The sequence below is a fragment of the Zalophus californianus genome, chromosome 2 (assembly GCF_009762305.2).
Source record: "Zalophus californianus isolate mZalCal1 chromosome 2, mZalCal1.pri.v2, whole genome shotgun sequence".
In the NCBI taxonomy this organism is placed as follows: Eukaryota; Metazoa; Chordata; class Mammalia; order Carnivora; family Otariidae; genus Zalophus; species Zalophus californianus.
The window spans coordinates 200,196,343-200,214,296 of NC_045596.1; the positions used below are offsets into that span (position 1 = coordinate 200,196,343).

A 17,954-nucleotide genomic window follows, 5' to 3' on the forward strand; every position below is an offset into this window, starting at 1 on the left:
ATTATCAGCCCTCTGTGGCTGCAGGTAACTGGGGAGGACGGGCAGGTGCATGGACCAAACCCCAGGGAATCCCAGTCTAAGAGAGTTTCTTAAGGAAGGATGAGGTGTTTTGTTTAGAACTCTCAGCACAGTGGCATTCACACTGCTTTACGTTGGCTTCTGACTATAATTCCACGTTGCCTTTGTAAGTCTTAGCGGAGACACGCAAGTTCCCTCCCAGCTGGCTTTGACAGGCGGGGCCCCTGGGCCAAAGCGGGAAACCGCAAAAACTGCCCCCCGTGGACCTCAGCGCGCTCCTCCCTTCTTGCCTCCTGGGAGTCCTACTCTCCTGCTCCTTGCTCGAGCTCTTAACTTCAGCTTCCCTTAACCTGCCATCCTGCAGATGCTCAGTCGTACCTTACCCCATTCTTCCGCTCTGTATAATGTCACCAAATGAGAACATTCCCATGGGGCAAAATACCCAGTGGTACACGCGTTGGTTGCCGCACCTGCCTGAACGTGGCATGTATTTGCATTCCTCCTCTATCTTATATTATTGTTGTCCATTCTTTTTTCCCCTCAAAGTATTGATGTCATGGGAAGAAATAAAAAATTAAGAATATCACAAAAACAGGCTGTTTTTTTTTTAAGTAACCCCTTGTTAAACAATTATGCATTGATTTATGTAATCGTTTAGCATGTGTCATATTTATATGGTAAATATTGTACACAGGCATAGTTCATGTCTGTATATATGCATGTGTGTGTGCACAGGTGTGTGTGGTACATCTGTGTGTCACATGCATTTTTGTGCCACACCACAGCATCTTCTTTCGTGGCTCTTAGTTTAATTGTTTTGAGTTGTTTCCCCTAAAAATAGTTCTCTCAATTTTCATTTTTTTTCCAGCCTATTTTCCTTTAAAATGTATTTATTTTTCTTTAAATGCAATGTTCTCTTATGGTCATCAGGCTCATAGTCCTAAATCCTCTGATCAGCTGATGGGCTTTTCTCTGGCGTGGTTCATGTGTGGGCAGCCTGGGACCCACAGAAAGAGTGACAGAAGGAGGGGAAGCCATCTGAAGTCTCGTCCTCCAGTGACAACCACGACTATGTTCTTGGCATGCGTCCTGCCTCATCTCCCAGCCACCACTTTTCTGGGGCCCAAGACCCTCCTTCTAGGGGGACCCCAGATTGCACTCTTGTTGGCCCAGCTCCCTGTGTGCACTGTGCTTTCTCCTGTTCCCACACACAGAGCAGAAGTTGCCGTCCCGTCGACCCACTCAGGGCTTTCCCCCCAAAGTATTCTTCCAGACAAAGCTCTTCACAAGATTCTGTGGTTCTCATTAATCCAATTGGAACCAGTTTGGATAAATATTTGCCTGAAGAATGAGCCTATGTCACATTGGAGGAAGAGTGGATTTCAGCCACGGAGCCCTGCAGGTGCAAAGCACGGACTGGTGGTCGTGCGCCCGTAGGGAGTTTTTGTTGGGGAGGTCACAGCAGGTGTGTCTTGGCCGGTAAGGGAGGCTGGATCCTACAGTTGTTCTTTTACAGTGACTTCAAACCGGGGAACCACAGCCCTAAGGAATGCAAACTATTCCCAAGGTCTGTCAGAGAGGAGAGTTTTAAGAAGATCAATGTCCAAATCCTCAATATCCAAATGAACTTCTCCTTCGGGTCACCTTGTCTGAGTGGTTCTCTAACACAGGGTGTTTCCCTCTCCTCGTTGCTTCCAAAATTTCTTCACAAAAGAGATGCCTGCCTGCAGTCTCACAAACCATGTACTTCTTAGAGCCCCTGACATCTGGTTTCATTATGCAGGCACTGGAGTTAAACCAGTGAGGTGCTGGGACGGGGGAGTACAAGCAGACCAGGGGCAGAGAACGCAGAGTCCAGGATACATTGGGTTGAATTCTGACAAAGGCACAATGTGGGAAAAGGTGGTCTTTGGAGAGAGTGGTTCACTGGAAACACATATGGGAAAGACGAATCCTGAGCCCTACACCTCCGCATGTACAAAACTGATGCAGGATGATTACAGACCTGAGTGAGAAAGGTCAGACCTAAAGCTTCTGTGAAAATACAGCCTCACGGATTCTGTCACCCCCCCACATGAGCTTGGGTTAGGGAAAGACTTCAAAAGAACACCCTTTAAATCCCCAGTACCAAAGGGAAAAGAAGATATAAGGGACTCTATTAAATTTTAATATTCCATCTTTCAAAGCACATGTTTAAGAGCCTGGTCAAGGCAAACCCAAAAAGGGCAAAGGTATTCGAAGGATGTGTATCAAACACAGACAGTTTAGAGAACTCCAGTAAGAAGAATGCAGAATATCTAGTAGCTACCACTAGCCTTCCATGTTGGAACTGACAAGTTTATGGAATAAAAAAGACTGGGTATCAGGCATTGACAAGAACATGAAAAACTGGAGCTGGTGAACATGGGAATTGATACATTCCTTTGGGAGAAGATTTGGTAGCAGGCGTGAATGCTGAAAATAACCATTTATGAGCCGACATTTCCACTCTGAGGAAAACGCCCACAGATATGTGTAAGAGCATTCATCCAAGGACATACACAAAGGTTGTGTAGTGTTAGAAGACAGGTTTACAACCTTAGATGCAGTTGACATCCCCTCTGCCCTTGAAGCATGTGTGCACGTGGTGCTGGTGGGGGCCCAGGATGGGCTTCTGGGGTTCAGCTAATGTTCCAATTCTTCATGCTGATCACACGAGGGTGCGTTTACTATGTAAAAATCTGCTTAACTATGTAATATGAATTTGTGCACTTTCTGTTTGGATCTTTCCATACAAATTTACCTGAATACCTAAAAAGCAGGAAGAAACCAACAATCCAAACGACAACAACAAGGAGAAATAAAGAAACAGACCAAAAACTGTCAGAGCACCAAATGGAGGTAAAAATACAGAACACTGGTGCAAGTCTGGAGAAACTAGTGGTTTTCTTTGTGCAAATCTAGTGGCTCCCAGCTCTTTGTTTTCAATGAAATTTAAGGAGTTCTCTCTCAAACAGTTTCTGATAATGGTGATATTTGGTGTTATAGCCAGAGAGGTGTGTGAAGAGAGGAGTTTGTTAGAGATCACTCTAACAAACTATTTACCTTCCGTGAATAAAATATCTATAACAAAACACTGGTAGAAAGTAAAATAATAGCAATAAAATTGACACTCAAACTTGTCCCTTTCTAAAAATCAGTAATGCATAAATAAAAAGGCTTATCTCTATGTCACTGATGTATTGTGAATGTATATCAAAATGGATAGCACAGCATATTGTAAATGAAATCCCACTTTCTTCTAAAATACTATAAAATTATTATAGCTTTAATTTAATCAATTATATATTATAAAGAAAATGACAACAAAATTTTGCAGCTGGTAAATATGCCAGGACTAGTTATAAAGGACTTTCAAACCTAAAATCACATTAGAATGTGTTTCTGTAGGGATTATGGAATGGAACAGTTCAAGGGAACACAGAATGAAATAAATTTGGAGGTAGCCTTGTATTTTGTAAAAATGAATATTTGGAAGTTTCAAATCACTGTTTTTTTTATTGTCTTGGATCTGAGGAAAAGTGATTTTTTTATATCAAGTATAAATGGTTACCATAACTTGCTTGTCATATAACTGTCAATTATTTAAACTTAAGAGGACAACTTTTAGGTTTTTAATGAAAAAGTATAAGGAGAGAAATACACATATATTTTAAATTCCTTTAAGGGCATGCAGGTGGAGTTTTTCACCAAAATTAAGAGCTTGCTTGTGGGCGAGGGGTAAGGAGGTGGGATGAGCTTGTGCAGGAGAATTTTATTTTATTTTATTTTATTTTATTTTATTTTATTTTATTTTATTTTATTTTAATTATGATAGTCACCATACATTACATCATTAGTTTTGATGTAGTGTTCCATGATTCACTGCATATAACACCCAGTGCTCCACGCAGAACACGCCCTCCTTAATACCCATCACCAGGCTAACCCATCCCCCCACCCCCTCCCCTCTAGGACCCTCAGTTTGTTTCTCAGAGTCCACAGTCTCTCATGGTTCATCTCCCCATCCAGTATCCCCCGTTCCATTTTTCCCTTCCTTCTCCTAATGTCCTCCATGGTATTCTTATGTTCCACAAATAAATGAAACCATATGATAATTGACTTTCTCAGCAATTTCTAAGAACCTCCCCCTGTCCCCTCTTTGGAGAAAAAAAGGCCAGGTGGACTTCCACATTAAATATCTATTCCAGTCTCACTTCTCTCTTTACTCAGGTTCCATCCCCATGCTGTTATCACCTCCACTTCTTTGTTTTTGTTTGTTTGTTTGTTTGTTGTTTTCTTCTACATCTTCTTAGTACATTATTTTCCAAAGTAGAAGTGCACACACACACACACACACACACATATTTATAAATATGTCATCAGCACCTGTTTAAGGGCAAACATTATACTCAAGGAAAAAATGTGAAAAGACAGTGTAAACAGTGAAAGAGCTTATAGCCTGCCAGGGAGAAAGAGATTCAAGCCAACAATTAAACCAGAATCAGATAATTGCAAAGCAAACCAAATAGCATTTTCACAAAGGAAGAGGTAATCATCCAGAATTTGCAGATCACCACTGTAGGTAATATTACCTCCAAGAAAACGACCGATTCCACTGGGCATGCCCCATTGGATCCTTCCTGGCTGAAGCAGAGCTTGTAAGAGTTAGTTCAGGCAACTGAAAACAATCAAGTCCATTTTAGAAGCACCCTTCTTGGCGAAATGAAATGAATTTTATTTGAAATAGGCATTGGGACTGAAGCTGAGCTATGGATTTACAAGGTTATAGGCACTAAAGACTTTTCAGAAATCGCTTTCCTGCCTGGAATTCTAAAGGTATTACAGTTAGAGAAAATTCTTACTTGTATCATTAGGTAAAATGCTTGAATATCCATATAATTTTTTTTATTTAGTGATAATTAACATACAGTGTTATATTAGTTGCGGGTATACAATATGGTGATTCAACAATTCTATACCTTCCTCAGTACTCATCTCCATAAGTGTGCCCTTAATCCCCTTCACCCATTCTCCCCCATCTTCCACCCACCTGCCCTCTGACGACCACCCACTTTGTTTCTATATGTAAGAGTGTGGTTGTCTCTTTTTTCTTTGTTCATTGGTTTTGTTTCTTAAATTCCACATATGAGTGAAATCAGATGCTATTTGTCTTTCTCTGAGTGACTTATTTCACTTAGCATAATACCCTCTAGTTCCATCCATGTCATTGCAAATGGCAAGATTTTATTCTTTTTTATGGCTGAGTAATATTCCATCGTGTGTGTGTGTGTGTGTGTGTGTGTGTGTGTGTGTACACATACACAGCGTCTTTATTCATTCATCCATTGATGGACACTTGGGCTGCTTCCAGATTCTTGACTATAGTAAATAATTCTGCAATAAGCACAGAGGAGCATGTATCTTTTCAAATTAGTGTTTTTGTTTTCTTTGGTTAAATCCCCAGTAGTGGAATTACTGGAGTAAATGGTAATTCTGTTTTTGACTTTTTGAGGGAACTCCATGCTGTTTTCCAGAGTGACTGAAATCTGCATTCCCATCAACAGTGCATGAGGGTTCCCCTTTCTCCACAGCCCGACCGACATTTGTTGTTTCTTGAGTTTTTGATTCTAGCCATTCTGACAGATGTGATGTGGTATTTCATGGTGGTTTTGACTTGTATTTCCCTGATGGTAAGTGATGTTGAGCATCTTTTCATATGTCTGTTGGCCCTCTATAATCTTCATTGGAATAGTGTCTATTCAGGTCATCTGCCCATTTTTTAACTGGGTGATTTGGTGTTCAGTCATATAAGTTCTTTATATAGTTTGTATATTAATGTCTTATTGGGTGTATCTTTTGCAAATATATTCTCCCAATCAGTAGGTTGTCTTTTTGTTTTGTTGATGGTTTCCTCTGCTGTGCAGAAGCCTTTTTATTTTGGTACAGTCCCAATAGTTTAATTTTGCTTTTGCTTCTCTTGCCAACGCGACATATCTAGAAAAATGTTTCCACAGCCGATGTCAAAGAAATTATTGCCTGTCTTTTCTTCTAGGATTTTTATGGTTTTCAGTCTCACATGTAGGACTTTTGAATATCCATTTTGAATCCATATAAATTTTGGATAATCATTTTATTTAAAAATATTTAAGAGAAATAGATCTAAGGATTACTTTTAAATTAGCAAATCTTTTTCACACTTTAAACCTCATTGATATTATCATAATAATACAAAAAGTCCTTTTTTTCAGTTTATTTGCACATAGTATTGGTAACTTACTGATAGAAGAGTCAATAAGATTTTTGTTACATTTGGATATGCCTAATTCAGTTACAATAAACTTGTATAGAATTTACTTTTAAATAAATAGAATTATTTATTAATATCATTCTGAAAAAGCTATGGTTTCTCTAGCTACATCTTCCAGGCTCAATAAATTAATCTGTGGGGTCAATTCTGAAGATGATTTACTGTGATGGATGTTCATATTTGAAGAAGTGGAGTTCTAACTTGGTAAAATTCATTTCAAATATTATTGTAACTTTCAGAAAATATACACACACAAACATTAAATTTTACATATATTTTCAGCATATTTGCAGATCCCTTGAAGCCCACTCCAGGAGAATGGCAAGACCAATTAAAAAAACCCTTTGCTATTATCACCATTGTTATATTTGTAGCTACTGCTCTTTATTAAGTAGTTAGTGTCATTCTAGGCTTTCTCCTAAGAACAGGAAAAGATTGTCTCCTTTGAGATCTATTAAACATTTATCTGTGCAGTATTAATGCAGTATGCATATAAAAGCTGTGTGTGTATAAATCCAGTAACATACAGAATATATTATATAGGTGTGTTTCATAGGGAGGAAGGGAATGAGGGCATCCTATTTTCTAATGTGTCCAAGCTGGTTTTCAATTGCTCAATTCTATTCCAAGTTTCTCAGAGGAAATGGAGACAAATTATATGTAATATTTTTCTATGCATGTGCTCGTTTATCTGATGAAGATTTTCCACCCAAATATACTGTGCAAGTTTGTGTGGGTGATTTTGCCCTTTATATCACAATTTCACTGCAAGATCATCAATGCCCTTGCAATGAGGCTATCAAGGCCATTTTATATCCATGATTGTCCCTCTGTGACTAGGTAGTAGAGAAAAGTACCTGAAATAATAGGTAATGGCTTCTGTTTTGCACAGCAAGATCAGTTTCGTATAGAAGGGTCTTACCATTAAAAGCAAACATGATCTGATCCCTTGAGAAAAAAAAAATGGTGATGTTAAGTATGTTTCTTTTCTAGCGGTAACTTGTCCCAGCATTGAAGCTCAGCTCTCAGATCACGTCACCTGGAGACTGGTTTCAGGATCGTTGAATGAGTATGGTTCTCAGGTAGTGCTCAGCTGCAGTCCTGGTTATTGCCTAGAGGGCCCGAGGCTGCTACAGTGCCAAGCTAACGGAACTTGGAGCATAGGCGAAGAGAGGCCCAGATGTCGAGGTGAGTGGCGGGTACCCTTACCAGATAACATAGCCATTCTGAATGATTGACATCACTGGCAACCACCTTTTAACCCACCCCTGTAAGCCCTATAGATTAATAATATAACCAAATGGTATTTCTTGTCATTATAATGATGAATATGGATTTTTATGTGACATGCTTAAAACCTGACTGCTGGATTAAATGTTGAATGTTGTCTTTTCCTTATTAATGATTGCATTTTATATACTTTAAAATATTAGAATATTAAAATATTCAAATCAGCTAAAAACAGATCCAGGCCTATGTTTAAAAAGATAACTCTTATTCCATGCACTGACTATTCAAAACTTCTAATTAGGATCGTGGGAAATAGTATTTATGCTAAAGATATTGTATGCTCAAATAATGACTGTCTTGAAAAGGGAGATTATTATTCTCATAGGTACAAGATAAGTGGTTAAGCCTTTGAGTGGGTTTCATAATAAATATGAATAAATAGAAAAATAAGACAATATTAGTGTTGTTCAGAGCACTATTTGATTCTGATATATTTAACACACACTCTTTAGCAGGTTGTTCATGGGAAATTATCATGCACAAATCAAGTAGTTAGACCAGTGTCAAATGTATAAAACACACAACTTTGTAAGAATAAACCAGAATAAAACCAGAAAAGGACCGAAGAATTAATGCTTTGCTGCCTTTGATATGGTCATTCTAATTCAACTTTTAATAGAACCAATGGTAATAAACATATATTAAGCCCTTCACCAAGAACACAAAGATAAATTAGGGAGGGTCGGTGAACTTCAGGGGCTCACTCATAGTCAAGGTGGACAGCACCCCTAGGTCCCCAAACTGCCTGAAGTCTGTTTTCCAGAGTAATTATTAATGGTTCCTGGTCATTCTCACAAATGTCCTGGTTTGACTCATCTGGTCATTGAACTCATAGTGTATTTCCTCTGTGTTCCCCTCCATCTGAGTTAGTGCATCCCCCCTTCCCACACCCATTCCCATCATCCTCAAAGGCACCCAATGTGAAGCTCAGTGCTGTGATTCAGAGACCAATAATTAAGATCAGCAAGGAGACTGGAGGAGAAAGATTTGGGAGCCTCTACCTTTTGCCTATCTCAGACTTTTCTAGCCAACACCCTTTTTGTCAGTTTTGAACTGAATCAGAGTCTTAAAAATAGGCACACATTAACTTCTTGGGAGTGGGAAGTTCACTTCTGTGGATGCAACAGTCCAGTCTAGTTTTTGCTCATCTCTCTAGCTGTCTGGGGCACAAGGGGAGGATTGTGTCACGTGGATATTTGCTATGCCCCACACTTTATACTAAAGGCTTAAATCTCCATTCCAGAACTGACACTTATAAGAAGACTTATATTTAGAAGAGTGTTTACAAAACCAGGCCTTCCCGATTGTTGAACCAACCTCCTTAGCAGCAAGTTTCCACCTTCTTTTGGGTGGAAGAAAGCAACACTGGGGTTCTACCATCCACAAATTGTGTTTTTGTCTCCATCCTTCTGAAATTCTAGAAAGTCTGTCCTTCTGACTCTAATAGACTTCAATCTGGTGATTGAATACTGAGTTTGGTCCAGGAACAAAAGCCAGAAATCCATGTGTGTGGGGATATCTCCTACCGACTTAGCACACAGATGTTTTTCGTAAATTGTCAGCTGTTCATTGACTGGCCTTGCGTGGCATGAGTTGTTATATCACACTTTGTTACTTGTCTCTCTTGAATGTCATCATGGATATGTGGCCTTGTCCAGAGTCAGGGAGGTCCATGAAGTCATTGCTTGCTATTTGTGTGTGTTTTTATTTTATTTTATTTATTTTTTATCCAGGTTGGTAGTTCACATCATCACAGTGTGGCCAGAGAGAGTCCCTTTTACCTGACTCCATCTTGTCCTTCTAATGTCTTTGAGGTTGTCCCTGTTTTCTCATAAAGACAGGATGTTTTATGTTCATCCTGAGGTTTTTTTTCTTTTTTTCTGGCCTAAACATGGAATCAGCCATTCTCCAAGGAGCCCTTTTGGTGGAAAATGGTGTTAGATACCCACTTATGTGCCCAGGGGTATGCTTCATGTTGTTCATGTTATCAGTGGGTAGAGAAAGCTGACACCAAGCCTATCATCACTTTTGTGACCAAACTGATTTTTTTCTGTTTTCTTTCCCCCAAAAGACTTGATATGGATATTTTTGATCAATTTATATCTCTACTGATTTTTTTTTAAGTTTTGTACTAACAAAAGAGAGTATCAAAGGTGTTCTACTCGTTTCAGAACATTGATGTGTCAATGAGATATCACAATGCCTAACATTGTGTTCAAATTGTGGTGTGATCTGAAAACTCAGCAGTCTTCACCTCCCCCTCCCCAGTCCTCTCTTTGGTTGCAGTGTTCTGGAAGTGATTCCAGAGAACACAAGCCTAGAAACCCCCTCACTGATGCCATTCTATAAACCTCTATGGGACATATACCCCAGCCTCTTGGACAGTAGTGGTTCTCAAGGTCATTCATCCCAGGCATCTCATAGTGTTAAACACTGTTGAGGACCTGTCTTCATTTCTGTTGCTATAGAATCATTAAAATACAATGTAAAACAACACAGATTTGTTATGTCAGAGTTTCTAGGGGCAGATGTTTGCCACTTTTTAGCTGGGTCTTCTGCTGAAGGTTGAGATCAAGGTATTGGCTGTGTCCTTATCTGGAGCCCCAACTAGGGGAAGATGGGCCACACTGTTTGTTGATGGAATTCGTGTCCATGCAATTTAGGGCTGAGTCCTCACACTGTTGCTGATTGTGGACTAGGAAATGCCCTCATCCCCAGGAGGCCATGTGTAGCTCTTTCCAATGCACTGCCCATCCCTCCAGGCACTCTGGTGATTCAAATCTCTGGCTCCAGAAAGGACTCAGTTCCTTTAAGGGCTCCTTCACCGGGTCAGTCCCAACAGATAATCCCGTGTTGATTAGCTCAAAGAAAACATTCACAACCTCATCATGGTTCTGCCTACACCAAGGGGAGAGGATTTTACACCAGGGAGCAGAAATCTTAGGGTACTATCTTTGAACTCTGCTGTCCATTAGATCCCAAAGACCTTTTTAAAATTTTTAACACAAATTCAAATCAAGAATTATTTTAATGTGTTTATATTAATTCATTTAAATTTAAATGGAAAAAATCATTATTCATTTATTTGAAATAACAATAAGATAATTACACCTTACCATGATACCATTTTTCAATAAACAGTAATGACTAATTATTATCAAAAATAAAGTGAAAAAATTTAGAGCCTTAACATGTATACGATATTTTCTGGGCTCTATAAGAAAATAAAAATAAAGGTATGTTTTAGTTCATTCTTGCTATATAACACATTTTCATTTTATTTTATATTTAAAATGCTTAAATTACATTTATCTCCTATTTCCCTACCTTGCCAACATACACTCAGAAAAACCCTATATGAATCCTGGAAGTAGAATACTTTTTGAAGGGTTTGTGTTATCCTAACTCCAGGCGACCTGAGACCAAACCCAGGTGAAGAAGGCAGGAGACCTAGTCCCACCATGAAACTGTGAGCTTTGCAGTCACTCTCTTTCAGAAGAACCAACTTCCAGTGGTTATCCCTAAAGAGACAAGAACAGCAGATTAAAGTTCCATCTCCAGGGTGTCCGTATATCTCCCTAGTACAAGGACTACATCAAAGAGGGAGGATATTGCTTTCTTCTTGTTACATTTCTTTATTGTTTGACTTGTTGCTTTAAAAAAGTAAGAAAAATATTTATAAAAAAAGAAAAGTAGTTATCACAGAAATCCATGAATCAAAAAGAAACCATCTTTGCATTTTAAATTTATATGCAACTCACAGACAGCGCTACACCAGGATTTCGTTATATTGTAGCTATTCAGAGAGCACAGCCTGAATTCTGGACTGTGGCTCCTTCCTAACTGCTAATTTAAAGAGTTCTCTTAAATTAGACCTGGATCAAATGGTGAAGTAGGCAGGTCAGTCTTTGATAACCTTCTATTTGTAACTGGGGGTGCACCTGGATGATCACTAAGTTTTTAAAATGAATTCTTTTTTTGCTTTTTTCCCCTTCCATTAAAAATGGATTCATGCACACAGCAAGCACATGGGAGTATTTGTCCATCACCCTGCTTCATCTGTCCTAAGAAACTACAGAAAGAACATTCTCACTCCATTCTATATTGGAGTGGACATTGATCATCATTCAGAGCAACCTAAATTTGAATTTTCTTCATAATGTACTCACAAGTAAATGTCCGGTTGGCATTAAATAACTCTAGGGGCACTCATGAGCCCAGGGGCAGCTGATCGCATGTTTGAATATTTTCACTTTGAGCAAGGCCTTCTTGTTGACTTATATCCAGGCTTCTTGGCTTCATTCCTCCAGGCTTAAGACAGTGAATCCAGACTGTGGTCTACGCAGCATGCCTTCACAGAGTTACAAAGGATCATGTATCCTTTGACCTTGCATGTTCAGTAGGCCTTTTTCAGATAGAATGTATTTGAAAGTCCCTACTCTTGACCTTATATTTATTTGCCACACTCCCTAATAATATCCGTATTTCTGATAGGAATGCTGGCCCTACAGGCATGAGAAATGCTATGTCACAATATGATTTTTTTTCAAAGTCAAGGTTTTCAAAATGAGTGTACTCTTGGAACTGAAGACAAGAAGAAGGAGGATTCCCTTGGCGGGTGGGGAGAGACACATGGCTTGCCGTCCCTGGAAACAGTGAGAGAATACAGTAGGCACAGCATGTCAGGGCAGAGCTGGAGGGCAGGTGGCATGCCTTCAGCTGAGCATCCTCTGTGTGTGATTCACACTTTGACAACTCAGAGGAGGTACTTTAGACTGTGTGCATGAATATGTCTTTAATGGAAGGGAAAGAGGCAAATAATTCATTTTGAAAACTTGAGGGGAGAAAGGAACATGGAAATGAGGCTTTACCTTGGGTGTTTGACAAAGCGTGTGTGTGTGTGTGTGTGTGAGTGAGACTGTGTTGGGGAGTTCTCCCTTTCAATTAGGGTAGCTTTTCCAAATTAGTGCTGCTATCTTCATTAATGTATTGGGTTTCCTGCCAACTGAAACTCTACCATCTGAGGCCCCATTATTCAGCTGCTGAAAAGCTAAAAGTTTGCTCCATTAGCTCTTCTTTACAGTCTAGTGAACCTTAGTGGAGGACAGACCTAAAATATATTCATTCCCTGGGTATTTTTAACAGAGGCTGAAAGAATGGGGCAGAAACAAAGCAGAGTGAGCCTTTCTGCTAGTCTTTCCACTGAAGATGTGTCAACACCTCTGAGGACATGTGCTCAGAATTCATTGCTGGTTAACACTTTTCTGACCCATGCAGAAGTTTCAAAACACGGCCCAATTATCCTAAATGGCTATGCATGGAACTTTAAATACCATAACTCAAGGTGAAGTTCATAGTGTGTTAGGGAAAAACTTAATTGAAAGTTCATAATAAATCGTAAAAAAAAATTAATTAAATTAAATTAACACTTGGAATTCATTAACATTTGGTACAGCAGACATGTTAACAATATTACTAAATGCATGAGATGTAACCCCATAAGAGTTTAGGGACCCCAGAAACTAGTAAATCAACAACAGTAACGTTCTGATCACAACCTCCTCTGGAGCTGAATTGTCCGAATTCTCAGTGAACAATCCCCCTAGAACACATACCACCTGGCTGTGTCTGTCTGCTTGGAAAGGTACCACAGTCACGACACCTCAGAGTAAGATCGGCCCCAGTGCAAAAGACTGGTCTAAACAGCACGCCCATAAACTCTGTCTTCACTCAAACTATCAGTGAAGGTGTTCACACTGAGTCAGTTCACAGAATGGGTCCCAGGTCTGCTTTGCACTAGTTAACCCTGACTGAGCCCAGGCCCCGTGCAAGGCATGGCTTTGCTGTTTGCATGTGTCCTCTCTTTGAATCCAGTGCACAATTCTGTGTGGCAGGCATTGCTCTCAACCCTTGAGAGAGGAGCTAATGAGAGCCCAGGGACTTGGAGGAGGCAATGGCAAGGCACCTTTGAACCTGAGTAGCCCGCAGCCAGCTCTGTGTTCTGAATCGCTGTCTTACCACCTCTGATCAGTTTACTATTAATAGGGACTTGGTATTGTTAGCTACTTGCCACCTTTGCCCTAAGCCCCTTGCGAATAACTCAGTGCAGCGGGAACTCCCTTGTGCTCTTAGAGTGAGCTTCAAACCCTTGGTTCTTATGTGTGTGGGACGCACATAAGCCCCTGTGGTGCAGTTGGCCTCGATGACTTTGTGGTTTCTTCTTCCCGTCAGATTCCATGGACATTTTTTGCTCAAACGTTTCTGGGTTTGGAATGTGGGGAGTTGGGTGGTGCAATAAGGATAAATAATGAAAGCGATCATTAATTCTATCTCCCCAACTGGAGTCATCTTGTTGAAAGTGGACCCTGTTAATGATCATGCTGGGAAAATAGATGTACATGGGGGCACAGTCACCCCAGCTACAACGACTGAAGGCCTGGATTTTGTATTTTTTTTAATTTTCAGAAAGGCTCGGGGACGCCTGGGTGGCTAAGTGAGTTAAGCGTCTCCCTTTGGCTCAGGTTATGATTCCAGGGTCCTGGGATCGAGTCCCAATCGGGCTCCCTGCTCAGCGGGGACCCGGCTTCTCCCTCTGACCCTCCTCCCCTCTCATGATCTCTGTCTGTCTCTCTCTGTGTCAAATAAATAAATAAAATCTTTAAAAATAAAAGGAAAGAAAGGCTCCACATGGCCGCATAGTCAGCATTTTTATGCAACTCTCAATCCCAACAAATCATGCAAGTCAATGAAAGAAACGGTGAATGCAAGCCTTCCATTGGAGCGAGCATCTTCAGTTTTGTGCGGCAGTTAATTGACTTGTGGAAGATCATTCTCGTTCCTTAATTCCCAAAGGCCACACCCGTGTCCAGAACCTGCCATGTCATTCTCCCGGCTGCTGCACACAGGAGGGTGGGCAGGGAGCCCACGCGTTTGACTGGCCTGCTTGTGGGATGTCTATACACTGCACAGTTTTATAATCTGCTCTAAATGATCACATTTTCATTTCAAAGGTGTAAGAGAAGGAAAATTAAGCTTTCTATGTGGTTGACCTACCCAACCCTAAGCAGACATCCCTGTCCCTAATAAACATTGGGACTGAAGATTTTGTCATTTTTGAGCAAAAGAATAATCCATGGACTTGAAATAATATTCGCTTTCTGTTTTCCTTCTAGTGATCTCCTGTGGAACCCTCTCCTTTCCCCCAAATGGTAACAAGATTGGTACACTGACAGTCTATGGGGCCACGGCCATATTTACGTGCAACACGGGCTACACCCTTGTGGGGTCTCACGTCAGAGAATGCTTAGCCAACGGACTCTGGAGTGGCACGGAAACACGATGTTTGGGTAAATTCATCTATCATCTGGCACTTCTTTCATTCACATAAGCCTTAAAAATACAGTATGGTTGGGTAAAGCCTAACACTTCTTGCTATAAATGCTCCCACAACTAAATCCTCCCTCAGGCTTCAGCACTCCACTTCACACTGGGACTTCTTTTGTAAGTAGCTGAAAGGATTTTTTTTTTTTTTAATTTGACCAATAAACGAAAGTCACTTATTGCCTTAAGTGACTTAAACACTATTTTACAGAGTGCTGAGGATATCACTGCACTTAATGTCATCAGGATTTTAGGACACACAAACATGATATTCAAAAATATGACGCACTTTATCTTTTAAAACTTTAAAAATTGTGTCAGTAAGTGGAAGTAAGATCAATCAACGTAAATACAGTGAATTCTTTCAAATGGAACGTACATACAATAACTTGTTCTTCTTTTGCCCCAAGGTGAAATTTTTCTGCATGCTAATTTAAAAAAAATTGAGTGGAAAATTTTTTTCATTGAAAAAATCTTTTGTGAATAAACATAAGGAAATTGTTGAATAGGCAGCTTAAAGTATACTGATTTATAATGCTCCTGTAGGTCTCCAAGTAATTTGTAAAATATGTTAACTGTTTTTTGCCCTTTTGACTTCTTTCTGGGATCTCAGTAATTTTGTAATCACTCAAAAGCTATTGAAACTGGAAAGCTTAAGCCTCTGACTCTCTGTGGGCTGGAAATCACTTCAGGACTGAAGCCAGGACCAGTAAATTTTGAATAGGAAAATGTGTTCTTTTTACTTGAGGTAATTCGAAGAAATACTCAGGAGAACTGCGGGGGGAGGGGAACAGAGAGAGAGTGAAACTTAAAAGTAGTAATTCCAGAGAAAATCAACCAACAAAAGGAGTTTCTCACTCTTATCCATAAAATGGCACCTGCTTTCTTGAAATCACTGTCATCCCTACATGAAAGCTGCTAGCATTACTACTTTGTGTGTACACATATATTCTTGTTGGGTGTGGTTAGTGTGGTTTTCCATAGACCATGAAACTTCCTTGGACTATGTGTGGTGCTTTGCATTGAGAGTCGCTAGTGCTTCTGAGATTGTTCATCCGAAACGTTCTTATGGGGTGTCTGGTCATTGAATACCACCCTCCTTAAGGCTGCGCTGCATTGGGGTAGATCTTCTTGGTTCTCATCAGTAACATTAGCACCATAGAGGGGAATCAGGTGATCTAAGAAATTTACATCTGTGGTATGATTGTGATGATGGAAAGCAGTGACAATTTACATTTGATTAGGGCTGTGTTGCTGACTAAAACCTCATTAGGTAAGAGGGTTATTGTTGCCTCAGGGAGTTTGAGGGGCACGTTCATTTTTTGAAACTGTTCTATCATGGGGTCTGCTGGAGTCTTACTGATCCTGAATAAGCCTTCACCTTTTCTGTGGTATCTTCTGACTGAAGGTAGGACTTTGAAATAGAACGAATGAGCAACATATTGCACGGTGGGTGGGGCCAAGGTGCCCAAAAGTGTGGCTCCAGTGTGATGCAGTATGTCTTAGAACCTTTTGGGAGAGGGAGTGTTCAGAAGGAATTTAAACTGAAGGTAAAGAGTAAGTACATCTGGGGGACCTGGGTGGCTCAGTCGTTCAGTGTCTGCCTTCGGCTCAGGTCATGAGGATCAAGCGCTGCGTCGGGCTCCCTGCTCCACCAGAAGCCTGCTTCTCCTTCTCCCACTCCCCCTGCTTGTGTTCCCTCTCGCTGTGTCTCTCTCTGTCAAATAAATAAAAAAAATCTTAAAAAAAAAGAGTAAGTACATCTGGACAATAATGTATAAAACATTAGTGTTCTAGAACCTGGATCTGGAATATAAGGAATAATGAAATTGGAAGAGGCAAAGAATCTTAAAGAAAAACTAGTAGAACAGTATTAGATATGACACAGCCACATATGTTTATAAACCAATGAGTAAACAGAAGTCAGTATATATGGTTTCACAGCTACTACTGAGACTTGAAAATTTAATTCATAATATACTCCTACCTTGGAGATATTGTGGATTTGGTTCCAGACCACCATGATAAAGCAAATATCACAGTAAAGTAAGTCCAATGAATTTTTGTTTCCCACTGCATATAAGAGTTATGTTTACACTATACTGTAGTCTATTAATGTACAATAGCATTGTCTAAAAAATGTGTATACCATAATTAAAAAATACTTCACTGCTCAAAAATGCTAACCACCACCTGAGCTTTCAGTGAGTTGTAATCTTTTTGCTCGTGGAGGGTCTTGCTTCAGTATTGATGGCTGATGGCTGATCAGGGTGGTGGTTGCTTAAGTTGGGATGGCTGTGGCAATTTTTTTTTTTAAATAAGACAACACTGAAGTTTGCTGCATTGATTGACCCTTCTTTCACAAAAAGTTTCTCTGTAGCATACAATACTGTTTGATAGCATTCTACCCCTGTAGAACTTCTTTCACATTGGAGTCAGCCTTCTCAAACACTGCTGCTGCCTTATCAACTCAGTTTATGTAATGATCCAAATCCTTTGTTGGCATTTCAACAGTCTTCATAGCATCTTCACCAGGAATGGATTCCATCCCAAGAAACCACTTTCTTTGCTCATCCACAAGAAGCAACTCCTCATCTGTTCAAGTTTGATCCTGAGAGCACAGCAGTGCAGTCCCATCTGCAGGATCCACTTCTGATTCTCATTCTCTGGCTCCTTCCACCCCATCTGTGGTTACTTCCTCCATGAAGTCTTGAACCCTTAAAGTCATCCATGGGGGCTGGAATCCACTTCTTCCAAACTCATATTTGTATTGATATTTTGACCCCTTCCCATGAATCACAAATGTTCTTCATGGCATCTAGAATGGAGAATTCTTCCTGGAGGGTTTTCAATTTACTTTGCCCAGATCCATGAGAGGAATCACCATCTATGGCATCTATAGCCTTATGAAATGCATTTCTTCAATAATAAGACTTGA

The 17,954-nt window shown here is 40.0% G+C and overlaps 1 protein-coding gene across 2 annotated transcripts in view; it reads left to right on the forward strand.

Annotated features, from left to right (window-relative positions):
- CSMD1 (CUB and Sushi multiple domains 1) overlaps positions 1-17,954 on the forward strand; it is a 2,028,797-nt gene that overhangs the window by 1,936,431 nt on the left and 74,412 nt on the right. For both annotated transcript variants that reach the window (XM_027598604.2, XM_027598603.2), the window contains 2 exons: positions 7,340-7,534; positions 14,809-14,982. In XM_027598604.2, the coding sequence (XP_027454405.2) occupies positions 7,340-7,534; positions 14,809-14,982 (369 nt within the window). The remainder of the gene's footprint in view (positions 1-7,339; positions 7,535-14,808; positions 14,983-17,954) is intronic.